The sequence below is a fragment of the Delphinus delphis genome, chromosome 4 (genome assembly GCF_949987515.2).
Source record: "Delphinus delphis chromosome 4, mDelDel1.2, whole genome shotgun sequence".
Lineage (NCBI taxonomy): Eukaryota > Metazoa > Chordata > Mammalia > Artiodactyla > Delphinidae > Delphinus > Delphinus delphis.
In genome coordinates this window covers 17,731,745-17,753,051 of record NC_082686.1, presented here as the reverse complement: position 1 = coordinate 17,753,051, position 21,307 = coordinate 17,731,745, and the positions used below count along the sequence as shown (strand labels likewise).

General features: G+C 42.3%; 1 protein-coding gene across 1 annotated transcript in view; it reads right to left on the bottom strand.

The window, feature by feature from the left end:
- Positions 1-17,365, bottom strand: part of ADAMTS5 (ADAM metallopeptidase with thrombospondin type 1 motif 5) — a 44,553-nt gene extending 27,188 nt beyond the window's left edge. The window contains exons 1-2 of the mRNA XM_060009830.1: positions 15,639-17,365; positions 4,250-4,382 (exon numbers count right to left, since the gene is read on the bottom strand). Coding sequence (XP_059865813.1) covers positions 4,250-4,382; positions 15,639-16,745 — 1,240 coding nt within the window. The 5' untranslated portion in view covers positions 16,746-17,365. The remainder of the gene's footprint in view (positions 1-4,249; positions 4,383-15,638) is intronic.
- Between the last annotated feature and the right edge of the window lie 3,942 nt (positions 17,366-21,307).

The following is a 21,307-nucleotide window of genomic DNA, read 5'->3' as shown; positions in this document are numbered from 1 at the left end:
AAGACATAAATAGAAATGATCCAAACAAGAAATTAAAGGGAACACAGAGCATAGTCAGACATCAAAGAGTTAGGTATGATTTTTTTTGCAAAGAAACCCACATTTCTCCCACGTTGTTCTCTTATAAAACTATGTCCACTATTCTTGTATTATTAAGAAATACCGTATGCTAACACATATATATGGAATTTAAGAAAAAAAATGTCATGAAAAACCTAGGGGTGAAACAGGAATAAAGACACAGACTTACTAGAGAATGGACTGGAGGCTATGGGGAGGGGGAAGGGTAAACGGTGACAAAGCGAGAGAGAGGCATGGACATATATACACTACCAAACGTAAGGTAGATAGCTAGTGGGAAGCAGCCGCATAGCACAGGGAGATCAGCTCGGTGGTTTGTGACCGCCTGGAGGGGTGGGATAGGGAGGGTGGGAGGGAGGGAGACGCAAGCGGGAAGAGATATGGGAACATATGTATATATATAACTGATTCATTTTGTTGTGAAGCTGAAACTAACATACCATTGTAAAGCAATTATACTCCAATAAAGATGTTAAAATGAAAAAAAAAAAGTTCTTATTGTACATATACAGTTTTAATAAAATGTTCTCATTAGCAACTGGCTTCCTACCTCTCTGACTGCTGCCTGCCTGCATAACCTCTTGGTTTAGGAACTCAGGAGGGCTGGGAAAGATGATGCTGGAAGGTTCTTCATTCCAGTCCAGTTGCCTTGGGGATCAATGCAGCCTCAAAGAAGCTGCATTTACTGCCACAGTGGTTTTTTTACAAAGAAACCAGAGGCTGTCAATGTGTAAAAATGGATCACTAGAGGATTGAAGGAACAGCCCTTCCTTCATGGAATCTGTAATCTCTTTTTCACAAGGTCAGGATTTAGGGCTCATGATCTCATGGGCGGTCGATGCCACAATTCCACTCTGTTGCTTCTTTCTTTCTTCTTTTTTTTTTTTATTGGAGTAAAATTGCTTTACAATGTTGTGTTAAGTTTCTGCCGTACAATGAAACGAATCAGCTCTATGTATACCTATATCCCCTCCCTCTTGGACCTCCCTCCTCCCAGATTCCCCGCCCCACCCACCCCCCACATGTAGGTCACCACAGGGCACGGAGCTGAACTCCCTGTGCCATATAGCAGGTTCCCACGAGCTAGCTATTTTACATGTGGTAGTGTATTTATGTCAAACCTAATCTCCCAATTCATCCAACCTTCCGCTTCCCCACCTGTGTCCACAAGTCTGTTCTCTACGTCTACGTCTCTATTCCTGCCCTGCAAATATGTTCATCTGTACCATTTTTCTAGATTCCACATATATGCACTAATATATGATATTTGTTTTTCTGTTTCTGGCTTACTTCACTCTATATGACAGACTCTATGTCCATCCACATCGCTACAAATGACCCAATTTTGTTCTTTTTATGGCTGAGTAATATTCCATTGTATATATGTACCACGTATTCTTTATGCATTCATCTATTGTTGGACACTTAGGTTGTTTTCATGTCCTGGCTATTATAAATAATGCTGCAATGAACATTGGGGTACATGTGTCCTTTTTGACCTACCTCCCAGGGTAATGAAAATAAAAACAAAAATAAACAAATGGGACTTAATTAAACTTAAAGGCTTTGCACAGCAAAGGAAACCATAAACAAGACAAAAAGACAACTCTCAGAATGGGAGAAAATATTTGCAAATGAATCAACAGACAAAGGATTAATCTCTAAAATATACAAACAGCTCATGGAGCTCAATATCAAAAAAACAAACAACCCAATTAAAAAATGAGTGGAAGACCTAAGTAGACATTTCCCCAAAGAAGACATACAGATGGCCAAGAGGCACATGAGAAGATGCTCAACATCACTAATCATTAGAGAAATGCAAATCAAAACTACAATGAGGTATCACCTCACACCGGTCAGAATGGTCATCACCAGAAAATCTACAAACAGCAAATGCTGGAGAGAGTGTGGAGAAAAGGAAACCCTTTTGTACCGTTGGTGGGAATGTAAATTGATACAGCCACTATGGAGAACAGTATGGAGGTTCCTTAAAAAACTAAAAATAGAACTACCATACGACCCAGCAATCCCACTACTGGGTATATACCCTGAGAAAACCATAATTCAAAAGGACACATGTACCCCAATATTCACTGCAGCACTGTTGCTTATTTCTCATCATTCCTCTACTCAGTGTGAGATGAACCAACCTCTACCTACCCAGGGCTTAGAACTTTTCTTATGGAACTTCTCTCACTCTGAATAATGGTGATTAATTACTGGTGTACTTTTTAAGTCGTCTCTGTGTCACTACAATGGTCTTGAGTATTTGAGTATTTGAACTAATTTTTCTTAGCTTTGCTGCAAAATCAGAATATTGCCTTAGGTGGCTCTTGTGTTTCTCCCACTTATTCGTGCACATACAGAGATATGTAATAAATATCAATGAAGGATCAACGTTAGGCTGTATTTTTTATCAGTGAGTTTAATAGGCATGAATAAGAGAGAGGTGAAGACATAATCCCAGCCCCAAAGCTCAAATGGCATTTGTGTTTTTAAAACACTTGCAGACATACCAGGTCTTCTAGTGCAGCCACCAGAGACCCATGCCTCATTCATTATTAGTTCACTTTCTAGGGAAGAAATGGAGACTCATTGTCTGAATCTCTTTCCTGAGATAAAAGAGACCATGGAGACAGAGCTGGGATTCCATCTTGAAGCTAAAGATGCTCAATTAATAAAGTATTAAATTGAATTGTTGTCAGTGATGCTATTGGACAGTTATTTACGTTAAGATGTTATGTTTGTGTTTTTTTGCTTAGATGGTAAGAAGAGTGTCAGTTAAGAGCATTAAGATCATGATTAATACATGTGAACTGGCATTTAAGTGCTGATTTCTATTTTACTGCTCCAATATACTGACTTATACAGTTACACTTTTGATGTGAAGTTATTTTAAGTCCCAAAAGAAAACATAGCAGCCAAAAATCAACACATTGTGAAATGTTCTTTGCCTACTAAAATTATGGGAAAAAAGTTTAATTTCTATTTTAAAATTATGGTTTTAGCTTAAGAAAACAATCTGCTTAATAAAATACAGCAAAAAAGTACAATAACTATCAAGCCATACTTTGCCTCCAAAAAGATAATGCTAAAATGTGACACATTAAAAAGTAAATGAACTACTACGGAGCGGCTAGGCCTGTGAGCCACGGCCGCTGAGCCTGTGCGTCCGGAGCCTGTGCTCTGCAACGGGAGAGGCCACAGCAGTGAGAGGCCCACGTACCGCAAAAAGAATTTTTTAAAAAGTAAATGAACTAGTTAATTAAAAAGATAAACAGAAGTGTATATGGATATAAATAACAGCCAGTATCTGTAACTTACCCAACTTGGTCCCTGAAATAATTCAATGAAATAGGCATTATTATGCCTATATTTCAGATATGAAAACTGAAGCTTAGAGACTTTAAATAATCAGACCAGCATGACACAGGTAGAAAGTACTTTAGCAAGAACTGAGCCCAGATGGGTATAATTCTAACATTTAATCCTAAGTACTAAATTAACTTCTTATATACCTAGTAGCTAGGTCAATTATTAGGAAACACATATTCCTAATTGCTGGGATATTTTTCATATTTAACTCAGTCCTAAATTTCTAGTTTTAGGATTTAGATGAGTTTCTTAATGTCACCAGGTAAGTGACATTTTAAAACCAACCCTGGTAACTGTTAGGTTTTGTTTCATTTGCTTTGCTATTAAAAACAAGACAGGAATGTTGTCCATAATCTATTGATTACCTTCTCCAGGAGCTGACTGTTATCACTCACAGTGGAATAAAACCTGATGAATTTCTGTGTAAACTGATTAGCCCTGGATGAATCAATAGAGTAACTTCTAAGGCAAACATCTCTGCATTCCATTGTCAACTGTGACAAATTTTGTCTGAGTCCTTTATGGATGCTTCAAAAGACAGTAGCACTAGCGAATTTCTCTTAAACTTTTAAATGGCACTGACAGAAAGGAAATAACTTCTGTGTATGCCTGACTTTGTTTTCCTTCCCTCTTATTAGTTAACCCTAAAAGTACAAATATAAACAAATGTAATCCCCAATGCTGCATCTGAACCAGGAGAAATCTGGAATTAATTGCCAAGTATTTTGGTCCCTGTTGCAGCTGTTACAAGTGTTTGATTTGGCCAGGGAAGAGAAAAGACACTGCATACCAATTTCGTGAGCCACGGTGAAGGCTGCATGGAGACCATCATCTTCAATCACAGCACAGCTGCGCTCGGGAGAACATATGGTCCCAACGTCTGCCATTCCCAGGGTGTCACATGAGTGATGCCCACATAAATCCTGCCCAGGAGAAAGAAAGAAATCATTAAAATCAATTTACATCCAGAAGGAGCCACCTTGTAGAGCCACTTGCTCACTCCAAATGTCAACACTGGGATCTGTTTATGGTATCACCTGCTCAGCTCTGGAAACCTTCCAAAGACAAACTAATAGCATTGACTCTTCTAAGCTTCTCTGGGTCCCAGAAGCACAGAAGGGACTCAATTACATTTTAAAAGATGTCATAAGATTGTGGCTTGTCCATTACAATAGCAGTCGCAGCCTTAACAAAGCTGTACTGTGTATATGCAGGCACATATGCCATGGATCACTTTCACATACAGTCACGCTTAGGAAAGCCTTAATATTCTGACCTAAATTCCTGCTAAATTTATTAGAAGCCAAGTCTAATAATTTGTTTTCCATCACAGGGGCAAATTGCAATCACCTATTTATGGCAGAATATAAATTTCCCAGTAATTTGGGTAAGAAACTAAATTTTAATCTATAAGGGTAATTCCTCAAAAGATCATCTCTTAATTGCCAAATTAAGTTGTAATTTCATAGGTTGTGTCTTCAGAAATGTATACACTCTTTCCCACAGTGTTTAATGTAGTGTTTTTCAACCTGATCAATTCTCAGAAAATATATGTAATATACTGTATTTATATAAATGAGCATACATGTTCTCCTGGAGAGAAATTGCATAGCTTTTAAGAGATTCTCAAAGGGGAACATGATCACACCTCGCTAATGGTTAATATGATCAAATTAGATGAAAGAGACATCAACAAGACAATTTTAAATCACGAAGCATATAGAGAAAATATAAGCCAAATTTTTTGACATGATAGATTTGTAATGATAAGCTTTCCATTAAGTGCTATTTGAGTATTAATGGACATTAGACTTTCTTGTATTTGACTCCTGTTTTCAATGAAAATTAATTGACAGTATATATATTTCTATCCAAAGCAAAAGCCATAAGTGAATAACTGCAGAAGAATTTAAAAAAAATATTAATTACTGTGAAAAATGACTATTTACTAGTTGAAATAAGTGTTCTCTCTGTTGCAGTTATTATCTTTGTATCTCCAACTACCACAATGCCTGACTTATAATAGGAACTCAACAAACATTTGCTTAATTGAGGTGAATTCTGACATATAGTCAGATGCAATGTAGACCTCACATAATTTTATTTTTTACTTTTTTTTTTGATGACATGGAGCTAATATTTTTATTCTCCCAGGACAAAGAGAAAAGATAGTTATCCTATACAGATTTTTGCCTTACTGAACATTGTCACATACCTTTAATATGCTGTATGCTAGCAAGACCTCAACAGACTGCAGGAAGCCAGCACGAGATATTACTACTACATAACTAATGCCGCCTAGTCAATGTCAACACACTCTTCTAACTTTTCTCTGCATAAAAAGCTGCATAGAAGTCCAGTTAAGGTGAATAATATTTAAAAGGGATACCCTACGATCTCCCTAGTACATTTTCAGGTCCTTATTGTGTTCCGTATATTATGAGATCCCAGCTGTGATGAATTGCACTGTGGCCGCCATATTATTATAGCTGCAGACAGTAGAAATCTCAGCCAAGTAGCCTTGGTGAATCCAGTCACCAAACCAACAATAGCCTCCCAATGTCTCCTGGGTATCCTCATATGCCATCCATGGGATCTCAAATTACAGCTGTTGAGAACAAATTAGTAGTTTTTAAAATTGAAATTGGAACACACTTTTGCATAACAATCAGTCTTTGAGATAATTATATAGTACAATACATGTTTTAATCCATTTTTCCCCCAGTCATTTTAGTAGCTTTAAGACCAAAGGCCCAGGTCATGGTTTAAGTGAACTACTGGACACTGTGGGTTATTTCTGCACATGCATATTTTTTTAAACCGTGTTTTATGTTTATCTTCACAATTTGGGGTTCAAATAACAAAACCGAAGAATTGTTTCCCCTTCTTACTTCATTAATAAGCTCGGATGAACAGCCACAGCTAATGGAAATGGCCCTCTTGTTCTGAATAGAGTTTAATGTGGATTCTTAATCTCTCTCTGTTTACTGCTAATCAATTGCTCATTAGAGCCCATCAAACCTCCTTGTCATCCTTGAATTGCATTAAATGCATTTGGTCCTTTGCCACGGAAATTTGTACATGTGACAAAATAATGAACAGAAGCAGTTATTTTTTTAATCACACTGATTAAACCCTTGACTGCATAGCCACAGACTATATTTCTGTAACTGTAATTATGTAAACTGGCAACCTTTCCACTTCACTCATGCAATTTCAAACCGTGGCAGCTCAGTTATGGTTTCTTCCTCAAGTTATACAACGAATGCCTGTATTTCTTTGGGAGGCAATGTTCACTCCATTGCATTAAAACTCAACTTGTGCATCAAATTATTAAGAATACAGCACATCACATTCATGTCTATTTTTTGATGGTGATTTATAACAACATTTACAGGTGCAAACCTTATTTGAAATTCATAGAATTTTTTTTTTTTTTTAATTCAGAGAAAGGGTAAAGACACCATTGGGGCAATAGCATTTATCTATCTGTCTGTCTGTCTGTCTCTCCGTCTGTCCACCCATCCATCTATCTTCCAAATCTGGAAGCAGGGGATACTAAAGAAATGTAAATCACATACAGTAGCCACATAAGAGGCAAACAAAATAAAAGTGCTCTCAAGAATTCTTCTGCTTAGTCAGTGTAAATCTGAAGAGAAGTTATATCTCTGCTATGTTAAAGATGGTTCTTTTTATGCAGGATTGATATCTTATCATGATATTGATATCGTGTAGACAACAATGCAATGGAGGATTTAATAAAATGTAAGGGTTGCAAGAGCATGCAGAGATTTAACTGGTAGGTTTGTGGTGTGGTCCTGGCCAGAAGCCAGGACTGGGACATTGTACCTAAAATAGAGTCAAGATAGTCAGCAAGCCCAACGAAGACTTGACAGGGCGGTCACTGACATGGTGACTAAGGGTGGTCATTTAGAGGATCATGAATATGGCCGTATCTGTGACTTATCGTGAAGTTTAGGAGGACTCACAGTACATCAGATCTATTCTTGTGGATGGAGTGGGGTCGGGGAGGGAGCCAGCAAAGTCTGCTACCTTGAGAAGCAGGTGCCCAGAAGCTAATACAACTTGGAAAATCCCAGTGGTCGGTACTGGGTGGGGAAAATGAACCAAGCCGATATGAGTGTGCAAAGTGGAAGGCATAACAGGAGACGCAGGATTTCTAGTCTTGATGGGAGATTGGTCTCTCAGGCAGCATAAATGCGCTGAGGGAAGGAAGGAAACGTGAAGGCTGATAAGAGCAGATATCATCACAGCTGTGGTAACGGCAGCCAAAATGAAGGCAGGGTAACTTGTATGGGGGAATCTGGAGTTAAATAGCAGCATCTTCTATTTCTGCAGATATTACCCCCTGGTAAGGACAAGCTCAGAGCTCAAGGGAAGGGCAGAGAAGAGGGTTTAACTAGCCTCAGGTATCTACCTATCTGTCTACCAGATTCCTAGTGAAGAGGGATTTAGGGTTACCTAAACAGCAGCCCCCAATAGCAGAGATCTTGATTTGGACCTCAGCAGAAACTACATTAATAGGGTCTGTTAGGCCAACCATGACAATGACCCATGTTCTGCAGTCTCTGTCCATGCTTCTGGATACAACTAGGTAACACAAAAAACATGGAGCTCTGCTGGATTAGGGACCAAGGGATCCAGGTACACTTATTCCTAAAACAATTATTGTGTGTCCACAACCTGCCAGACACTGTGTGAAGTGCTGACAGTGTGGTGAATAAATACAATAAGATCTGATCCTGACCCTTAAGAAACATCATGATCTAGTGAGCAAAACAAGACATGTCAAGAAGGAAGCAGATTGAACGGGTTGCTGAGGGAGTTCAGAAGAGGAATTGCCAAGCTCTCCTTGGGGGAATCAATAAAGGTGTTTCAAAGGAGCTCACTGGATCTTGAGGGATGAAAGGGAGTCTGACAGTGTTAGAGGAAGGGTATTCAAAAAAGGAAAGACTCGTGAATATATCAGGGGTGGGAAAAGGCAGGGTCTGTTTTGGAAATGACAACATGTTTCTTGTGGCTGGAGTACAGGATAGACCTGGTGGAGGATGAACAGGGGAAGATGGAAAGGTAGCCTGGGCCCGGAGTTCCAAGATAGGGAACTTATCCTGGTAATTATGAGATAAGAAGAAGAGAAAGGAAAGATGGAGCACATTGGAGATTGAGGGGAATAGATGCTCAGAAGAGTCGTCGTTCTGGAGAATGGAGATGGAAGCTGAGAAGAGATAGTGATGCTTTAAATTCAACTCAATTAATTAGATTCATTGTGTGAATTATTTATATGCTTTGAGACTACTTTCCTTCATCAATAGCATTAGGAACTTGGACCAGGTGGTTTATGGGTTTGTTCCAGCTACACACATGTTGAGATTAAGGGAAAACACTTCAATTAACAGATGGAGAAATTAAAGCTCAGGGGTCATTAGTGTCCAAAATCAGAAGCTTGAGACTGGTGGAGCTGCAATTCAAACCTATATCTAAACACTCCAATTCCCGAACTTACTTCACCAAGGTGCAGTTAAATCATCACCTGTGTTTCCCCCGACATTACTCTTATCTTTTACATTCATAATCTCTACTTGGTCAAGCAAATTCCTTGGTTTTAACAAATAACACAGTCTTTCTCTCTGTGGTATATATGGTGAAACTCAATAATCTAGAGGCACAGAAAAATACAAAATGCACTGAGAAAGAAATTGCAGAAAGCAAGAAACTGGAAGTGATGGATAAGAAACCTGGTGACATCATTAACTTGCCTGTCTCTCACCTGCCGCATCAGATCAGTCACTGTAAGTCACTGACTCCATCTACCAAATGCCTCATGTAGATGTCCTCTCTTTCTTGTTCCTTCCATTGTTCCCTCCTGCCTGGACTATCACCTAAGGTTTCTAAATGGTCCTTTCGTCTCCTGTGACTTCCCTACCTATATGCTGCAGTCAATTACATTTTAGAACCCAGATCTTATAGGATTCCTCCATTCCTGCAAAACTTAAAAGGCATGCCAACCTCAGCCTGGCATTTAAAACCTTGCACAATGCAACCCAGGCTTCCTTGCCAGCTTTAACTGCACCTTTATGATCCATTTTGTCCACTATTTCCTGCATATCTCCCCAACTTCTTTGGCCCAAACTTTAGCCCCAATATTCCTCCTGCTAGAAGGGATTAATTTACTCAAATCCACTTCTTTTTAACACTTATTGACTCGACCCCTGCCTCTCTACTTCTAATGCCACTGCTTTAGTTTAGACCATCTTGAGTCTCTCCTTGAAGATTACCGAAATAGTCTGTAAAGGCTCCCGCAGGCTCTAGCCCAACTACTTAGGCCAGAAGGCTCATTCAAGAACACCCCTCTGATCACTGCTGCTTTCCTTCTGATGTTCTTTCCATAGACTCCCACTGAATTTAATTTACAATTTAAACTCTTTATGCTACCGACTGAATCGTGTTCCCTGCCACTGTCTAAATTCATGTATTGAAGCCTTAATCCCCAACGTGACTATATTTGGCGATTGGGTCTATCAGGAGGTAATTAAGGTAAAATTAAATCATAAGGATGGGGCCCTGATCTAATAGGATCAGTGTCCTTTTAAGAAGAGATGCCAGAAAACTCTCTCTTACCCCTGCCCCCTCAAACACACCATGTAAGCACAAAGTGAGAAGGTAACAGTCTACAAGCCAGGAAGAGAGTTCTCACCAGAAAGCAAATAGGCTGAAACCTAGATCTTGAACTTCCCAGCCTCCAGAATTGAGAAAGTAAGTTTCTGTTGTCTATGGAGTTTTGCGATGGTAGCCCAAGAAGACTAATACACATGGAATAGAATTTCTTCTATAAGCTGGTTGTTATCATCTTCTCTAGACTAACCTATCACCTTTCCACTCTCATACCATCTGTCCTATCATACCTAAACCCCTATATTTCCCAGAATTACCATGCTGCCTCTGGGCCACTGCACTACTAGTTTGGTGTGTCTGCAATGCCTATTTCCTCCTTATAGATCTGGTTAATTCTCCTCTTTCTTCCAAATTGAACTCAGATGGGTTAGGCTACCTTCCAATGTACTTCCATGACATTTAATGACCACATTTATTACAAAAGTCATCACACTGTATAACAATTATTCATTTCCTTGTCTGTTTCCTAGAATAGGTTCTTTGGAAAGGGGCTACTTTTCAAACCTCTTCATCCCTCTTTGCCTATTAGAAGCATATTGAATGTTTGAATAAATTTGCTGTAATATTTTTATTTTAGAGACCACTAGACAGGACGAACTTCCCTCTCAGCCACCTGTCAGCTGTTACTCTGAGAAGTTTATCTCTGTTTCTCTTTGTATGAATGTCCTTATCTGTCAACTTATGATAATGTCACTATGGTTGTAGACCGCTGAAAGGATTAATTATAAAATGGTTTATGACTATGGATAGCATCTTATGAAATGTTCAATAAAAGGTGGTTGAATCCAAATCAAATCTGCCCATCCTTCGAGGACCAATTCAATTCTACATTTACAATGAAGCCTGTATAAAGATACACAGGCAGAATTGATTCTTCCTTCCTTTTTCCTTTCTAAGCCTTTGTTTATAGCTTAGTTACAGCATTTATTAGCGTTTTCCTAACATTAGCTGATTTATGCATATATCTGCTTCCTCTCCCCTTGTGATAAGCTGGGTTGGGCAGGGACCAGGTATTTTCCATCTCGCTGCTTTCAGCTCCCTAAATGAGTGTCTCACACTTAGGAGATGCCCAGAGGCAGGTGCTGAAAGTGAGGAAGACAGTATGTCCTGTGTGCTGTGGTTTACTGTCTCTCATATAATAGACTTCAGATTTTAGGTAATATTCTTCACAATTAATTTAGATATAATTTACTTACAACATTATATTAGTTTCAGGTGTAAAACATAATGATTCAATATATGTATATATCGCAACCTGATCACCACAGTAAGTCTAGTTAACATCCATCACACACATAGTTACAATTTTTTTTCTGGTGATGCAAACTTTTAAGACCTACTCTCAGAAATTTTCAATTCACAATTTATTATTTTTGTTATTAATTTATTTATTTATTTTTTGCGGTACGCGGGCCTCTCACTGCTGTGGCCTCTCCCGTTGCGGAGCACAGGCTCCGGACGCGCAGGCCCAGCGGCCATGGCTCACGGGCTCAGCCTCTCCGCGGCATGTGGGATCTTCCCGGACTGGGGCACGATCCTGTGTCCCCTGCATCGGCAGGTGGACCCTCAACCACTGTGCCACCAGGGAAGCTCCACAATTTATTTTTAAAATGTCAACTTGAGCTGCTGAATCTGCTCCCAGTCTTCCCATTTCTCAGACATTTAGCCTTCTATTGGTTAGAATTGACCTATCAGCTATGATCCCTTGATAAGGGCTTGCTTTTGAATTTAAATGGGATTTGAACTCAAATATGTGATTGAAATAGTCGATTCAGTCTACAAGCAAATAAGAAAAAGCACATCCGTTTCCTTCTTCCAAGCTTCCAGTCTTCCTCTAGGGCCCCCTATTGTCATAACCTTGCAAGGAGCCAGCTGTTAATTCTGGGTGGAGTCCCCACCACAGCATTATAAGGCAGAATGCAGATTAGGAGTTTGGGATTGACATGTACACACTGCTATATTTAAAATACATAACCAATAGGGACCTACTGTATAGCACAGGGAACTCTGTTCAGTACTCTGTAATGGCCTAAATGGGAAAAGAATTTGAAAACAATAGATACATGTATATGTATAACTGAATCACTTTGCTATACACCTGAAACTAACACAACATTGTTAATCAACTATACTCCAATATAAAATAAAAAAAAAAAGGCAGAATATAGAAGTGAGGTGTTAGCTGACACACAATTGCCTGTTAACTGGCACACTGATGATTAATGAAAATGAATGAACCTTTTCTATTATGTAGTCTCGTAGCTGGTTCAGTTTCAATCCAATGCTTTCAAGCCATGAAAAAGTAAAGCTTTCATTAAGCTTTGTTGTGCAGGGGTGAGGGAATGTTAAACAGACGAGGTCGGGCAAGTTCAGGGTGGTATGGTCACAGACAGGAAATGTTAAACAATTTCCCACTTTTTTTCTCAAGCAGGTAGGTGTTTTGTTTCTAAAGGAGAGTGCATCATCTCCAAAATGGATTTAGGAGTGTGCCTTTAAGGAAACTATCTTAAAAGAAAAGAGGAAGCCAGGAACCAGAAAAGGATTCTGGAAAGCAAACATAAATCCTGGGGAGATCAGATTTCTACTGTTTGATGGTAGCAGTGGTATGAATTCCAGCGTAAGTGCCACTCTGGAATGAAAATGGCTCCTCTTGCAAAAAAGTGACTGGTGCTATATTTCCCTAATTAGGACAGCGCCTTGTGCTGGGGTACAGTCCTGACAGTGAAGCCTGTTAGTTTGATAAATGAATTACTAGCACTATTCTGCTGATTCCTAGACATAATGCTCAAGGTGCCCTCGGCTAGACAACATGGGTGGAAAACATATCCTCACACATTTGCTTCATGCCTGAAAAACAAGTAATTTAGGAGAAGACATCTGGATACAGAATTTGAACAGTGCTCAGAGCCCATCAAAACATGGATTTCATGGCTTGGCGTCTGGCTGCTAAGCAACGTACCTCTTACATTCAAAACAGAGATGTAAAAGTAGATCCTGGTGCCAACTCCGGGTATTTCTCATTGAAAAAAAAATAGCCATGAAAGTTTTTCTTTAGGTCCCAGATATCTGATTTCCATGAAACTGAAGATCTCAGATCATTTCTCCTCTAGCTCTCTTGGTTTCCACATTCTGAAGTATTAGGCAGAGATTAACATTATATTTTAAAGTACTCTCAAATGAATGCTACATGAGTCTTGTAATATTTTCCTCAGCCCCCTAATTAATTGCGTTTTTAAAATTAGGTGCATACATTCATAATCATATGCTCTTCAAATATTTGGTTCTCATCAAGTTAGATGTATATACCAGAGGGCCAACCACAAACTAAATGAGATTTACTTTACTAAAAGTATGCTTCTGCTTGGCAAGGAGGCCAGGGAGGGCCCATGTAAAATATTTTCCATATGTAGACTAGTTTGAAAAATGAATGTTCTTATAATACTTATTAAAATTAAGATAGATGTTAACTTATTTCCCCCTTGCTTTATCTATTTAAAGGAACTGATATATTTCAAAGCTTGGAAAATAGGAATCGTTAACTACCCAAACAAAAAACAAATCCAGAAAAAGCAACAGACAGATCATTTTGAATCACTGACTAGTTTTCCTTTTTTTTCTAAGAAGCAATTAGGAAAATTATGGGGCAGGAAATAGGGAGTATTGGGGTCTTCTATTAATGTTTATGGAATGTGCATTTTTATTCCAAAATGAAAGTGAACCATGAAAATGTTCAAAGTGAACACTTTGCAGTAGTATGCCTACAAAAGTATTTTTTCTTCAGTCTTTAGAGAACTTCCTTCCATAAACTCTCTGAAGCCTCCTTCTTGGCAGCCCCTAGTGATGTAGCAAAGCAAGAAATCCAGACATGGAAAGTTGTGAACCAAAAAAAGAAAGAAAGAAAAAAAAAGACTTGGAAACCAAATAAAAAAGGGATAGTTTTACAGGAGAACTTCACTTCATATGGAAGGCTACAAAAATGAATGTTCTTCCGTTTTAAAGATTAATGTTGTGCAGAAAAATTAAAGGATGGTTTCCAGGAGATCACTTCATGAAGAGAAAGGTTTTCCATTGTACAAAGCACTGTGCGTTGCCCACTTCTCCCTAAACTGCTGCCCTCCGGCATCTTTATTTACATGTGGTTTACATCTGTGTCCACCCTGTGAACCACAAGTGTTTCTCCACTCCAAATTTATCAACACTTTTCCTTCATACCAGAGGTGCCTTAGTAAAAATAGGAGAATTAGGTGGTGGAGCTATGTGATTCTGAAACCTCCTGCAAGCCATCATTGAATTTCCTGTCCTAGTTCTGGTTGCTCCCTTTGCACCATGATTTTGCATAATATTTCAAAGCTTCTAATCCTTCTCTCTATCCTGGATGGATCTCAAACACTTAAAGAATGAGCTTCCAAAGTCCATTCTTACCAGGCATGTGAAAGCATGACTCAAACCCGCCAATCAGCGTACAGCTATGAAAACTGAGGCTCAAAGCTCTGAGCAAAACAAGCTCAAAACCAGTCCAGACTCTGTATCTGAATGTCACACTTTTGTGACGGTCTACATAGATATTGTGTTCCTCCCAGAACCTCTGGGCCTATAAAGATCAGTATTTTTTCCCTTCCTGTAACCCCCTTCCTTAAAAGAGGGAAATCCTGGGAAAACATTCCTTCATGTCTTGACTCTTTGCCCAGATCTTTCCGCACTGGGGCTTCAGAAACATTCATCCAAAACCCAAACATGCAAGCTGGATGTGACCCTTGACTGGCAGCTGTGGAGGACGGAGCAGTTCTTGCCATGCATTGGAGGACTAGGCAAAGGAGTTGCTAAGGAACCTCAGAAGATTGGGTTTCTATATCCTCCTGGCCATCCCCAATCCCTTCCATCCAAGGAAGCAAGATTCCACCAAGCTGGGTATGTAAGAACTCCATTAGGAAGCCAGACTGGAAAACAAGTCCTTCCTTTGGAAAGCCTTCCCTTGACTTATGTCTTGAAAGGGGTTCAAGTAAGAAGGTATGGACGTTTACAAAGGAAGATGGTGGGTAAAAGTGACTACAGTGAATGAATCATCAGCCCTTGCCATTAGGTTAGACAAAGTTATATCTTTGGGTTCATTGGAAAGTAGATGATCCCTGATTCCAAAGACAAACTTGCTTTCCCCCTTTTCTCATTTAACGACGCACATTTCCCCAAGCATTCTAGCTCCATTTTACCACATTTACGCATCTATGACTGCGTATCTCAGACTGGAGACATCCTGCCTGTTGGATTGATTGTGTGAGCAGGTCTTGGTCATTTAAGGCTTGAATTGCTCCGGCTCTATCCCGAATACGGGAGCAGATCTGGAGGCTGGCTGGGTTTCCTGCAAGAAGCAGGGAAGAAAACCCATGGGGGCAGGCGGTTTGTGGGAGAAACAAGGCTGTCAACAAGGCTGTCCCGTTGACCTACCTCCGTACTCCGGGGCTTGAACCACTCCCCCAGGCGGGACCTACCTCCCGAGTAAACAGGATGGCCGCGTCGTAGTGTTCCTCGTGGTCAGCCCCCAGCTGGTTGTGCTGGTGCTGCCATTTGCAAAAGTTCTTGAGCGTGGCGGCCGCGTTCTTGCTCACTTCCAGGCTCTTGTCTTTGTCGCCCAGCACCACCACCTTCACCACGACCAGGCGGATGTGGTTCTCGATGCTGGCGTGACTGTACAGCTTGTTGGCGATGGAGGCCAGGGTCAGGAGGTAATGCTGCAGGCCCTGGCCGTACATCCGCGCCATGGACGCGTCGGCCACCAGGAGCAGCTCCACCTGGCGGGCCCGGGAGACGGAGCGGCGCCGCCGCCGCCTCCACCACGTCTGTGGTCTCTGACTCCCATCGGACGAGGGAGCTGACTGGTCCGGGAGCTGCAGGGCCAGCGCCCAGCGTCGGTCCGGGCTGCTGTGCGCCGGGGGGCGCTCACGGGGCCCTGGCGGGGACGTGGGGGTCTCGCAGCTGGTGCGAGGCGGCAGGGCCTCAAAGCTGAAGCCCTCGCGGGTGTAGACGTGCAGGATCCGCGCGGACCCGTCCCCGTACACGCGCCCGGCCTCCGCCTCCGCCCAGGGCGCGCGCAGCAGCGGCTTCAGGGTGTAGCGCGCGTGCTTGACCGCGAAGAAGCCGTCGAGACCACCGCAGAGGTCAAAGACAGCCAGAGAGCGGGGGCTGCCGTCCACCGTACCCCGGTAGAAGCAGTGGCCCCGGTGGCGCCGGGTCGCGTTCGGCCCGCCTCCTGCGGGCACAAAGCCAGCGGCGCCCACCGAACCATCCCGCTCTAGGTCCAGGAGGAACCTCCGGCCGCCCGCGTAGATCAGGTAGCCCACCTTGCCGCCGCCCGAGTAGAGCTGGTCGATGTTCTGCACAAGCCCGTGACTCCTGCGCTGCGGCGCCAGGGGGTGAGGGTGCCCGGGAGGCTCGGCCGGCTCCTGCGTCTCCTCCCCCTGCCGCCGGCTGGGCTGGGCGGCCGCAGCAGCAACCCGAGGCTGCCCGGCTTTATCCTGGGCAGGTGCCGCGGCGGGGCCGGCCGCGACCGGGGGCAGGCGGAGCGCGCACAGCAGCAGGGACGCCCACCCGAGCAGCATAGTGCGCTGCCCGCGGGGAGGGGCTGCGCGACGGGGACTTTATGGGGGTTTGTTATTCGCTCTGGAAGTTACCGGGGCGGGAGGTGGGGACACACATACACTTGCTTGCAAGGTTGAGTCAAGTGTCGGAGGGAGGGGGACCCGGCAGCAGCGCCAGCCTGTCCCGGCCGCGATGCCAGCGTGCGAACTTTTCTTTGTTGGTTTGGAAAATGTTTGGATTCGTGCTCCCGAAAGAGGATTAAAAAAAAGAATAAAAGAAAAAAAAAAAGAAAAGAAAAAAGAAGAGAAAAGAAAAAGAAGCCGGGTTGTGGAGAAAAGGGGAAAAAACCCAATCCAACCCCAGCCAGGATTGGGGCACCGAGAAAAGTAAGGAAGGTGCCGCGCACCAGGCGGGCAACTGGTGCGTGCTGCCTCCAGCCCCCTTGCTGCTCGGGACCCGCCGGCAGCAGGGGTTCCAAGCTCCGGAGCCCGCTTCCTTTCTTATTTTGTGGGTTTCCTTGACTCTACTGGAACCGGGAGGAAGGGAAGAAAGAGAAGAAAAAAAGCCATAAAAATTAACAGAAAATTAACAGAAAAACAGAAATGCAAGGGGCGGCCTGCGGCGAGCCAGCGAAGCTGCGCGTCCGTGTCCCTTCTGATGCAGTGTCTTCCTGCCCGCCGTCATCCCCAGTCGGCCGCTGCGAGCGCGGAGAGCAGCGCGAGCGCTGTGAAGATGCGAGGAGGTGGAACAATGAATTTATAGCGGCATGCCATCCTGCAATGGCAATTTCAACAATTCGTCACTGCAAGCTGCCTCTTAAAGGGAGAGCTTCCCCCACCACTCCCACCCTTCCTGGTCCGCGCCTAATCAGATGGGGGAGGGCGGGCCTGGGGGGTGATCGAGGAAAGGGCGACAGCGGAGGAGGAAGGGACCCGGTGAGGTGGAAGGAGGGTGGGGGAGGGAGCAAGGGCGAGGGGGAGAAAAGTATTTGAGTAAGAAAAACAGAAGATTTCTTTGGCCTCATTTAAAGCCACAGCGGCTGGGGTTTGTCTGATATTTCACAACCAATCGGGGTTGGCTAACCTCGGCTTACCTCATCTCCTGACGGGGTGTTTTGGTATGTTTTTAAAGTTACTGAGACGTTTCAAGTCTCTCTCTGCCCCCTTTTCTCCTGCTTTTCTTTCCCTCGGTAGGAAGTTCCTGCAGCACGTTTTTGCCCTGTGCACGCCGGTGCGCTCTGGCCTCGTAGACCTTGCCAACCGCATCCCTCAGCCAAGGGCTTTCAGCTTCCCGTGCGCCCCCTCGCCCCGCTCTCCCGGTACCGGTTTCCTCCCTCTGCATCCCTCGGACTCTTCGCTCTCGTTCTTGGATGCACGCTAGGTTCGGTCTTCGGGTGACTAACTTTTCCGAGCCACCAGCAGAGTGGCCGCGCAGGCGGAGAGCCGCGGGCGCTTCCTGGCGCGTCTCTGCGCCCCGAGGGCTGCGTGTCCCCGGGACAGGGCCGCGGGAGGCCTGGGAACTCCGTGCCTTTGTGTGCGAGCCGCGGGCTCCCCGCTTCCTCAAGCGCGCCTTTCATCCTCGCCCACGATCTTTCACTTAATCCCGGATGACTGGAACTTCCTTTGCTTTGCTTTAAGAAGGCAAGGGCGGGAGGGGGGGAGAGTTAACTCTTGAAGGGAATTGCGCTTATTTTTTTTTTTCTCCCCATAAGATTAGGAAAAAAAAACAAAAAGTGCCCACACTTTTCTTTTATTCCTTCGTCTAAAATGATATTTAAATGATAAACACCCATATATGTATTTATTTCTCCTAAAACAGCCACCACCACCCTTGGCCCTGACCTACTATCATTCTCAGAAATTCCTTTTAGGTGAAAAAGAAGACTTTTGGGGGGAGGAAGGGCGCAGGCTGGTGTTTATTAGTATCTGAGTGGTATTGTTACTGCTACTTGGTTTCTCTCTCCTCTTTCTTTCCTCAAATTATCAACTCTAGTAGAAAAGAAGGAAAATCCTACTTTCTAACCACTACTGATAATGGTTAGAAGGTCTACCGTAGGGACAAGAGTACCTTCCTTCCCCATTATTCCAAGACGAATTAATGAATACATTATTGAAAAATTAATCTGCTATATAGTTAGCACATTTCTGTCTTTCTACCTTTGTTTAATTCACAGAGATGCATGCCAAGGATAGCAGGGGCACCTCTGTGCACTCCAAGCTGCTGGTGGTTTTTGTATCTTTGTTAAGAGATCTGATGACTATTTCAGGGAATCGGGAGGGTGCTGAACTGACTTGAGGTCCTCCGAGTAGCAGCGATGAACCCGGGAATCCCAGAGCTGCCCAGCAGTGATGCCCATTGCCCTGTGCCTGGAGCACCCTCTGGAGTCACCTGGAAGGAGGGGTGAAGCGTGTTTTGAGAGTTAGTTCTCACTTATAAATGAACTGATCATTGGGGTTTCTGGACCACCTAATAACTTCTAGTGGATTCTGAAATACCTCAAGATCTGGGAGGAAGTTCTATTGCTGAAGGCCATTGCCTTTTAATTCCACGACCCCTCAGTCTCTCAGTGGTCAGCTGTCCAAGACCAATACTACCAGTTGAATATTTTGAGGAACCAGAGACATTCAGAAACAGGAAATAAAGGAGAACCTAGTTCCTGAAGTCTTCCTGTTCCCCCAGTAGCCTTCAAGTTTGTACTGGCCATTCTCTCTTCAGGGGTCATTGCCTGTGCCTTTAGATAGGATTTGTTATTATTATTATTACCAATTTCAGTAAAAAGTAGCCCAATATTCGTCACTAAATACCATCTCTAAAACAACTTGGATTCATTAATTTTAACCCTTTCATCATTGTTAATCTCAAAGGATCCTTTTGATAGAGAAGCAGATGGCAGTGGTGTAAATTAATTAATTATAATTATTTGAATTCATAGATTTCATATAGTTAGCATTTAAAGAAATTCCAAATGAATTTTCTTCTTAGTGAATGAACATCTTTCTCCTCTCTCAGAAACACTGCATTTCTCACATGAATCATGCCTCTGAATTTTATGCCTTCAATTTTAATTACATAATGATATTTGTACTCAGGTAGATTATTCAAAATTTTAGAAGTATGTTGAAGAACAAGATAGATACAGATAAAGCTCCAAACATGAATATCAAGTACTAAATATAAACATAACCACATATTCACAAGGACAGGAACTAATACAGCTTATAAATTTAATGAGTAAATTCTTACATATTCAGAACATTTCTAATTGGATATAACCTTTTTCTTTTTCTGTGAAAGTAACTTGGGCACTTTAGGAAGTTCATTTGGTAACACTTTAAAAATATTACCCTTGTGGATTAGGATGAATATTCCACAAATGTTCCAGAAAAATTAATGTCAGTCTGTCCAATAATATACTTTGCACTGGCTAAAAGTAGCCCGTGTTTTTATTTTCTTTTTAAAGAAGAAAAAGAACATGTATGAGGAATCATGTTTAGGGGGACAATTTGCTACTTCGTTATTTCATTATTCCAAGTGACAGTGTTACTTGTGCATATTTAATGAGAAGTTTCCACTGCATTTCTAGAGTATATGACCACACCTGATGTGTAATTTTACATTTCCCCAAAGGAAGAGAGACTTTCTACTCCAGAATGTTACAAATTGGAAATTATTTTAGAGATTATTATCTAAGAGTTGAGACCAAAGTGAGTTGCCTGGGAGTCAAAAGTCCACTAGTGGCCAGCTCTCCTGCAACCTAAATTCCTTCCTCCTGATTTGATGGGCAATCCACAACCTCTCTTAAAATCCACCCAATGTAACAAATATCTGTCGAGGTCCCACTGCAAAGTGCTCTGGAGGTTCTCTGGAGACATATGAAAATGAATAAGTCATGATTAATGTTCAAAGATGCTGACAGTTCAGAGGTGGAGCCAACTGTACCAAGAGATACTTGGAATGCAAACTGGAAAATGCAAATAGAGAGGGGAAAAAAGCAAGAGAACAACTTCTGCAGGTGCTTTGAGCTGTGTATTTCCAGTACAGCTTCATTTCATAGGATGTGTATATTCTTGTAAGTAGTATTTTCTCAAATTTCCATTTGCTAAAGTGTCATTTCCTCCCCTCCCCCATCTATGATTTTAATGCTAAAAATGAGGAAATAACTGACAATAAAATATTCCCCTCTAGTCAAACACCTGTTCTTTACCTCCCAAGTAGGAGAATGACAGCCTGTCAACTCTGTAATAGTTTTCCTTTCCCACATCAGGATCCCTACCCTAGGTCTTGCTGTATTTTGAAGTCCCTGAGTATCAGGTCCCTGAGTGGCAGGATGCTGGATGCTGGGAGTGAAGCAGCTCCACTACTGCTTGAGGCCCTGTATGAATGCTCTAAAGATTCTAGGTCAGCCTTTTCCTCAAGTGCCACTCAACTTTGCAAATTCCAGTTCTCAGAGGACTTGCTTCAAAACCAAAGGTTATTTTAGATACCTCATATAAATGTGTAATCATGCAGGATTTGTTCTTCTGTGACTGGTCGATTTCACTTCGCATAATGTCCTTCAGGTTCATCCATGCTGTCCACATAA